At 35.4% G+C, this 9,579-nt stretch overlaps 2 protein-coding genes across 28 annotated transcripts in view; one reads left to right on the top strand and one right to left on the bottom strand.

Moving 5' to 3' along the window:
* The window catches only part of fra10ac1 (FRA10A associated CGG repeat 1), an 855,621-nt gene that overhangs the window by 140,763 nt on the left and 705,279 nt on the right, over window positions 1-9,579 (top strand). The gene's annotated exons all lie outside the window — the stretch shown is intronic.
* The window catches only part of arhgap27 (Rho GTPase activating protein 27), a 79,345-nt gene continuing 71,407 nt past the window's right edge, over window positions 1,642-9,579 (bottom strand). For all 27 annotated transcript variants that reach the window (XM_073918093.1, XM_073918091.1, XM_005156026.6 and 24 more), the window contains 6 exons: window positions 9,544-9,579; window positions 9,368-9,466; window positions 7,201-7,278; window positions 6,802-6,930; window positions 5,977-6,082; window positions 1,642-3,981 (listed from right to left, as the gene is read on the bottom strand). The exon at window positions 9,544-9,579 is cut by the window's right edge and continues 90 nt beyond it. In XM_073918093.1, the coding sequence (XP_073774194.1) occupies window positions 3,807-3,981; window positions 5,977-6,082; window positions 6,802-6,930; window positions 7,201-7,278; window positions 9,368-9,466; window positions 9,544-9,579 (623 nt within the window). In that variant the 3' untranslated portion in view covers window positions 1,642-3,806. The remainder of the gene's footprint in view (window positions 3,982-5,976; window positions 6,083-6,801; window positions 6,931-7,200; window positions 7,279-9,367; window positions 9,467-9,543) is intronic.

Here is a 9,579-nt window from a genome sequence, read left to right as displayed (position 1 = left end):
GATGTGTGCGATGAAATCTAAACACGTCGTATTTTCAATATGGCTTCAAAAACAGCAATCAGTAAAAAGTGAATAGTCAAATCACTTTCAAACACTTACACTTTATATCCTTATATTTAATTATATTCTATATATTACTTTACATATTATTGCTCTTTTGTTGATTTTCATTGAGCCTTTACTCTTTGGTCTAAACTACAGCAGAAACACTTTGTAAACAATCTGCTTTATCTATATAAGTTTTACACTCTCACTTTCCTGATATTTACTATAGTAATGTAGAAAAATATGTTTTGTATTAAAATGTTCTGGTCCTTCAACCCTATCTTTTTATCTATTTTCAGTTTTTATTTCTTTCTGTCTGTCCATAGATTAACATTAATCAATGTCATCTATTACCTGATTAACAACAAAAGCTAACAAAGTTTTTATCTGTTTTCCAATTTTCTTTATATAATTATAATAAAATCTATACTCACTGGCCATTTCATTAGGTATTTATCAAATTTCTCATCAGCCAATCACATGGCAGCAACACATGGCAGCAACACTGCCTTGTTGATACCAGAGGTCAGAGGAGAATGGCCAGACTGGTTCCAGCTAGAAAGATAACAGTAACTCAAATAAGCACTCGTTACAGCCGAGGTGTGCAGAGGAGCATCTCTAAACACACAACACGTCCAACCTTGAGGCAGATGGGCTACAGCAGCAGAAGACCACACCAGGTGCCACTCCTGTCAGCTAAGAACAGAAAACTGAGGCTACAATTCACACAGGCTCACCAAAACTGGACAATAGAAGATTGGAAAGACGTTACCTGGTCTCGATTTCTGCTGCGACATTCAGATGGTCGGGTCAGAGTTTGGCATCAACAACATAAAGCATGGATCCATCCTGCCTTGTATCAGTGATTCAGGCTGGTGATGGTGTAATGGTGTGGGGAATATTTTCTTGGCACACTTTGGGCCCATTAGTATAAATTGAGCATCGTGTCAACACCACAGCCTGCCTGAGAATTGTTGCTGACCATATTCATCCCTTTTGTGACCACAGTGTACCCATCTTCTGATGGCTACTCAAGCAGAATAACGCAACATGTCATAAAGCGCAAATCAGCTCAGACTGGTTTCTTGAACATGACAATGAGGTCACTGTACTCAAATGGCCTCCACAGTCAGCAGATCTCAATCCAATAGAGCACCATTGGGATGTGGTGGAACGGGAGATTCGCATCATGGATGTGCAGCCGACAAATCTGCAGCAACTGTGTGATGCTATCATGTCAATATAAACCAAAATCTCTGAGGAATATTTCCAGAACATTGTTGAATCTCTGCCATGAAGGATTAAGGCAGTTCTGAAGGCAAAAAGGGGGCCAAGCGGGTACTAGTAGGGTGTACCTAATAAAGTGGCCAGTGAGTGTATACTGACTTTCTAACACAATCCCTCTTGTACATTTTCCTATTCAATTACCTAAAACCAAATCTATGTATAAATCTCTCTCTCAGAATATTCTTTGTACTCCATTTACACTGCATTAGACTGTCTTGTAATTATTGTATCATTTACATATTTCTATTCTCACTTGTCGCTTTGGATAAAACTACGAAATGATTCAAAATACATGAATAACAATGCATTCATTTATAAAAGAGTTACTTTATTAAAAGCTTGCTTACTTCAGGTAATGTACAGCATAAATATGCCTTTTCTATATACATACACACACACACACACACACACACACACACACACACACACGCACGCATGCACACGCACCTTCAAACATCTTACAGTAATTATTGCTAAATATAAGTGTGCCAATTTCCACGAAATATTAATGCTCATCTATGTGCAAATTTCACAAGTTCTATATTTTGGTACCAGAAGATCTAAAAAAGTGTGCCTTTAAATGACGATGTACAACTTAGCATCTCCAATTCACAATTACAGGTCCTGCAGTACGTTTTCTTCATGATGTTCTATGTTACAAATGCAAGTATTAGACGAAGAGAAAGTAAATTGAACACAACCTAAACATAAGCATGTTGCAGTTCAGTATCTTATATCAAATATTACACTGCCAACACAATTGAAAAGGGTAAAAAGGTTCAGTGTTTCACACAACTCTACAGGAATGCAAAATACCACAGAAAAGCAATATTATTATTTACTGCTGACCTCTTGTAAAAGAGCAAGAAATAAAGTGGAGGAGCTGCAGACCATTTGAGAAAGAAAGCTCACTAATATTCTTAGAAAAATGGCAGCTCTTCTTAAAGGGATAGTTCACTCGCGAAAGAAAACTTGCTGTTGATTTACTTGCATTAAAGAGTTCTTTGATCTGAAACAGGGCTCCTTGGTGATTCATGAAATGCAGGTCAACAGCTATCAGCGCTATAAGAGTGCAAAAAACACAAAGGCAAAACAAAAGTAATACCCCAGGCTTTTAATGATACATTGAGGTCTTTATGAAGCAAAACATCAGTCTGTGCAACATTATTACCTTATTTTGTATGGTGCAACTCTCTTGTGCCTTCCAGTTGCATTCTTGTGAAATTTTAATTATTTTATTAATTATTATTTCTCATAACTAATTTATTTAGTCTTTGCCAGGATGACAGTACATACTATTTCACTAGTTACTTTGCAAGATCCTAGTATTCAGCTTAAAGTGACATTTAAAGGTTCAACTAGGCTAATTAAGCAAGTTAATTAGTCAAGTCACTGGACAACATTGGTTTGTCCTGTAGCCAACTGAAATAAAATCTAAAAATATTGACCATAGCAGTCTTTTTATTCCAACTAAGCACACAAAAAAGGAAAGAAAGGCTTTCTTTGGAAGAAAAACATAATAGGAAATACTCAGAAAAATGTCCTTGCTCTATTAAACATTCATTTTCCTTCAGCTTAGTCTCTATTTCAGAGGTCACCACAGTGGAATAAACCGTCAACTCTTCCAGCATATGCCCTTCCAGCCGCAACCCAGTACTGGGAAACACTCATACACTATGATCAATTTTGTTTACCCAATTTACCTATGGTGCATGCTGTCTTTGGACTGTGGGGGAAACCAGAGCACCAGGAGGAAACCCACGCCAACACAGGGAGAACATGCAAACTCCACACAGAAATGCCAACTGACCCAGCCTGGACTCGAACCGTCAACCTTCTTGCTGTGAGACGACAGTGCTAACCACTAAGCCACATCTATTAAACAGCACATAGGAAATAGATGAAAAATAGGGGCTAATCATATGGGTTTCAACTGCATATTAAAATTAGTGATAATCAAAGTGTTACAGTTAGCTGTATCTACTGTTTAAAGATGTGAATACTCAACAATTTCTTGCCCAGAATCATCATTTCGCTTCACAGGACCTCAATTTATCATAAGGAGTCACAGGGATTTATTTAATTGTGCCTGTCGACACTTAAAGTGCTATTGATATGCATTTTGTAAATCACCAAGAACAGTTTAAGCTAAAAACCCCTTTAATGTTTCATGAAGAAAATAACATCACATCCATCCTGATGGTTTGAGCGTGAGTAAATGAACATCATACAGCTGTAAAATGTCTGCCTCTCCTTCAATATTTAAAACTCCTCAAATAAAACCTGCTTTCTGTTTCAGGTGTATTAATATATTAATCAAAGAGGCTACATTCTAGCTTTCTTGCAGCATCTCTATTCATACCCTGCCGTGCAGATAGCTTTTCCTTCACAGAGATGTTATGAAGTTTTGCATCTTCTCTCATTATTTTCCAGCATTGGAGTGGGGTTTTGTGTCAAGTGCAAGTTCAGGTGGATCACATGTGGAAGATGGACTCGAATTCGCTGAGTAAGAATTCCACGATCTGGTTCTGGAAGACCATGTAAGTGGCGATGCTTGCCGTCTCCTCCTCAGGCTTGAGTAACGTCGGGCCGAAGACGATGGCCACGTTCTGAACAGTCATTCTGTTCTCATTGCCATGCTGAATAACCCTGAGGAGCAGAGAGAGCTGTTATAGGCTGATACACTGTTAGAAACAATCTGTAAAATATACAGTGATAAAAACTAGAACAGCCCGAACTTTAGTATTAATAAACAATGGAAAACATAAAATTATTTTCACAATTTTACAGCAAACTACAGTATTTAATTAATTTGCAGTATGATAATAATAATAATAATAAAAATGATAATAATAATAATAATGATAATAATAATAATAATAATAATAACGATAATAATAATATTAATAATAATAATAATAATAATAATAATGATAATAATAATAATGATAACAACAACAACAATAATAATAATAATGATGATGATAATAATAATAATAATAATAATGATGATGATAATAATAATAATAATAATAATGTTGATGATAATAATAATAAGGATAATAATATTAATAATAATAATAATGATAATAATAATATAAATAATAATAATAATGATGATGATAATAATAATAATAATGTTGATAATAATAATAATAAGGATAATAATAATAATAATAATAATAATAATAATAATAAGGATATTAATAATGATAATAATAATAATGATGATGCTAATAATAATAATAATAATAATAATGATGATTATAATAATAATGATAATAATAAAAAAATAATAATGATGATGATGATGATGATGATGATAATAATAATAATGTAATAATAATAAGGATAATAATAATAATAATAATAATAATAATAATAATGATAATAATAATAATAATAATGATAATAATAATAAGGATAATAATAATAATAATAATAATAATAATAATAATAATCATCATCATCATAATGATAATAATAATAATGATGATAATAATAATAATAATAATGATTATGATAATAATAATAAGGATAATAATAATAATAATAATAATAATAGTAATAATACATCAATATTAGGTAAAATTAAAAATGGGTAAACAATTACAAAAAAACCTAATGTACAAAAAAACAAAAAACAAAAAAAAAAACAAATATATATTCAGTCTAACTTGCCTAAATAACCTAATTAAGCTTTTAAATGTCACTTTAAGTTGAATAGATGAATTACCTGTCTGTAAACATTTAGGATGCACACACAGCGAGGTTGCAGAAATAAACTGGGAGCGCTAGCAGTTACAGCGAGGGAATGACATCAGATGCGGTACAGTTTGTTGTTGTCTTAGAGATAAGTTATATTGATTGCATATTATATATATTGTATACATAATGCTTTCAGCATAATATAACAGCTTGTCACCCAGTAATAAGCACAGTTATTCTGCAAAATTACAGCTAAAGTGAGCGGCGTTCATCTGACAGGTCCATTTGCGATAGCACCCTCCCAATGAATATTGGATAAGACGAAATGAGCAAGCATCCAGCCCCAAATATACAACTATCATATTGAAACTCCAAGTGATTTTACAAGTGAGAAGTTAAAGGTCTACAAGTCTTTGAATGCCAACAATTTTGAACTGCAGAGTCAAGCATTTTTAATTAGCTCCTCACTCCATTCAGCTCTTATGATGGCTGTTTCAGCCAAGGACGTCTGCGGATGGCATTAAAAGCAGTGTGGTGTACAGTAAAATTTAAGTTTTCTACTTTTTCGAATTTGGCAGCCTACTGCACAACATGACATGTTTGCTATTGCAACAGGTATGCACGGTTGAACCCGTGTGACGTCATGTGTGACGTAGGTTGGTAATTCCCCTATACTAGTGTCTTGAAAAATGTCTAGTAATATATTATTTACTGTCATCATCGCAAAGATAAATCAGTTATTAGAAATGAGTTATTAAAACTGTTATGATTAGAAATGTGTTGAAATATTTTCTCTCCAGAAATTGGGGAAAATAAATATACAGGGAGGCTAATAATTAAGAAGGGTTAATAATGCAGACTTTTTACTGTGGCCGCTTTACTGTTGTATTTACTGTCATTTTATGAGAATATCTGAATAAATAAAACACAACACACCTGCGCAGGTGGCTGAAGAGAGCCTCCATTGTGTCATGGTTGGGTGGAGGTAAAGACCGTACCAGATTCCTCATGTGTGATATCTTACTGTAATAGTCAGGGGTTTCTGCATCAAACCAAAAGAAAAACTTTAGTGGCACAAATTAAAGGGACAGTTCACCCAACAAATGAAAATATACTTACTCGCCCTCAAGTGATTAGAAACCTTTATGAGTTTTTTTTTTTACGTTGAACACAAAAGGAAATATTTTGAAGAAACTGAAAACCTGTAACCATTGACTTCCATAATAGGAAAAACAAATACAGGTCAATGGGTTTTAGCATTCTTCAAAATATCTTCTTTTGTGTTCAACAAAAAAAAAAAAAGAAACTCAAGCAGGTTTGGGACAAGTTAATGATGAATAAATGCTGACAGAATTGTCACTTTTGGCTGAACTATGCCTTTAATGAAAGACTATCAAATATTAATATAAAACCAAAAACCATAGGTATTAGCTGCTGAAGGCGAGTCAGAGAGACTGTTTTGTGGAGGACGAATTACAAATTTGTCAATTTTTTTTTGGTCAGCCAGGGAATAAAAAAAGAACTAAGGCAACATGACTATTCTCCTAATTCTCCACTAGTAAGAAATATAAAAAAATATGACGCAACCTCCCACAGAGCTCGCTGAGGCCCCCTTGTGGGCCGGGACCCCCCTGTTGGGAACCGCTGTTCTAGAGGTTTAAAGTGATCCTGTTATTCAGTACAGTAGAAGAATGGAAACTGAAAGTCCATACAGTCTCCAGTAAATGTTCATTCTGCTTTGTTTGTTTGATTAAATCTTACTGATGGCACAGATGAACTCATTGAAGAGGTTGTAAGGGAAGAGAGGCTCCTGCAGTTCTCTAAAGAAGAGTTTCAGCGCTCCTGTGATCACATGAATATCCCAGTTTCCCTCCTCCAGGTCCAGATCCTCTGGAGAAACACAGAGAAACACAAAATGACGCAGAAGAAAATAAAAAATATTATCAGGCATACTGTGAGAATGTCCTTGCTCTGTTTATTATCACTTGGGAAATATTTAAAAAAGAAAAGGAAAATCAAAGGGGAGCTAATAATTCTGACTTCAACTCTATGTGCAAAAAAAAAAGAGAGACTTGGGCCACATTTGCCTGCAGTGTGAATGTAGCCTTAATGCTCGGTTCAGTGAAGTAAGGAGCATGCATTTTGAATTATGAATTTTACCATGATCTGCTTTAAAGCGCAGTTTCTGGATAACCGCCAGATTTCCACTGACTCTGTAGAGTCCATCGATTTCCAGACCTGTTGAAGGACGACAACAAAATATCATGTACAATAAGTTCATCTATAATATAAGCAGAATTAAAAACTCCATAGACAATACTGGCAGGAGGGAAATGTCTTAATATCTGTCATCTCATCTGTCTCTGGTTTGAAATTACATTTTATAATGAACTACCTGCCTTCTCTAAAAGCGCCATAAAGGACCAATCAAACAAAAGATGACGTTACTGTTTACTGAAAAATAACATGAATTCCACCAACATTTTTGCTTTTAATGATAAAAGAATGTAAGGAAATATGAAAGCGGCTAAACATTTAACATTATTTTTTTAAATAAATTGTACAAATGTTGGTGATGTCCAGTAATAAATTAACACTTTAAATGTAGGAAAAATCTTAAATATAGTGTTCGCACTCATTTACATGACCCCAAATGCGGTATCCCCTTACTTGTTAAATGTTACAAAGATTTATGTGCAAATGCGAAAAGTGCAAATTGTTTTGAAATGTAAGAGATGGAATCATTTATTTATGCAATTCATCAGTGAAGGTGACAAGACAATGATTTACTCAGCTTGTGGCTTTCATATGAATATATAAGAGTAAATATGTCATTCTTATTAGTTAACATGTATAGCTATACATTTACCAGCCACTTTATTAGGTACACCTGTCCAACTGCTCGTTAATGCAAATTTCTAATCAGCCAATCACATGGCAGCAGCTCAATGCGTTTAGGCATGTAGACATGGTCAAGATGATCTGCTGCAGTTCAAACCGAGCATCAGAATGGAGAAGAAAGGTGATTTAAGTGACTTTGAACGTGCCATGGTTGTTGGTGCCAGACAGGCTGGTCTGAGTATTTCAAAAACAGAGAATGGTCTGAAAAAGAGAAAATATCCAGTGAGCGTCAGTTCTGTTGGCGCAAATGCCTTGTTGATGCCAGAGGTCAGAGGAGAATGGCCAGACTGGTTCCAGCTGATGAAAGGCAACAGTAACTCAAATAAGCACTCGTTACAGCCGAGGTGTGCAGAAGAGCATCTCTGAACACACAACACATCCAACCTTGAGGCAGATGGGCTACAGCAGCAGAAGACCACACAGGGTGCCGCTCCTGTCAGCTAAGAACAGAAAACTGAGGCTACAATTCACACAGGCTCACCAAAACTGGACAATAGAAAATTGAAGAAACGTTGCCTGCTCTGATGAGTCTTGATTTCTGCTGCGACATTCGGATGGTCGGGTCAGAATTTGGCATCAATAACATAAAAGCATAGATCTATCCTGCCTTGAATCAGTGGTTCAGGCTGCTGTTGGTGTAATGGTGTGGGGGATATTTTCTTGGCACACTTTGGGCCCATTAAAACCAATTGAGCATCGTGTCAACACCACAGCCTACCTGAGTAGTATTGTTGACGATGTCCATACCTTTATGACCACAGTGTACTCATCTTGTGATGGTTACGTCCAGCAGGATAACGCGCCATGTCATAAAGCGCAAATCATCTCAGACTGGTTTCTTGAACATGACAATCAGTTTACTGTACTGAAATGGCCTCCACAGTCACCAGATCTCAACCCAACAGAGCACCTTTGGGATGTGGTGGAAGGGGAGATTCTCTTCATGGATGTGCAGCGATTAAAATCTGCAGCAACTGTGTGACGCTATCATGTCAATTTGGACTAAAATCTCTGAGGAATATTTACAGTACCTTGTTGAATCTATGCCATGAAGGATTAAGGCAGTTCTGAAGGCAAAAGGGCGTACACCCAAACTAGTAAGGTGTACCTACTAAAGTGGCAAGTGTGGTTATGTGGTTAACTTGATGTGCTAAAAGAACAAAAATTGTTACTAAAATAGAAATGAATAAAACGACACAGAAAAATAGAGAATACAAAGCGACAAAGCACAAACTTACAGATAATAAAAAAATGCAAATACAATATATAGTTTAAAATATTTAGAAAAATAATACAAAAGCTTCAAAATATTACTATATCATGTCCAAATAGTTTAAAACATATCCTTGGTATTAAATTAACTTTATTACTAGTAATCAAACTTCACTTTTAACACAGATTTTGCTGTGTTTTCAAAGTAACGCACCTCTTTTCTCCACCGCTCGAATGCATTTCTCCACAAAGCTGGGCACTCTGGTCTTCTCCTGGCTGCAGAGATTGTGCAGATGACATCCAAATACATTTTCTGAAGAGAAAGAGGCAGATCAGAGTCAGTTTATCTTTAGTGACAGTAACAAAGAGGCTGCTGGACGCTGCTCTGACCTCTGATGTAACCCTTGTCTTTGACGGACTGCAGTG

This window comes from Danio rerio, chromosome 12 (genome assembly GCF_049306965.1).
Source record: "Danio rerio strain Tuebingen ecotype United States chromosome 12, GRCz12tu, whole genome shotgun sequence".
In the NCBI taxonomy this organism is placed as follows: domain Eukaryota; kingdom Metazoa; phylum Chordata; class Actinopteri; order Cypriniformes; family Danionidae; genus Danio; species Danio rerio.
Note: the sequence above shows the minus strand (reverse complement) of the source record. Positions and strands in the feature narration are given on the sequence as shown.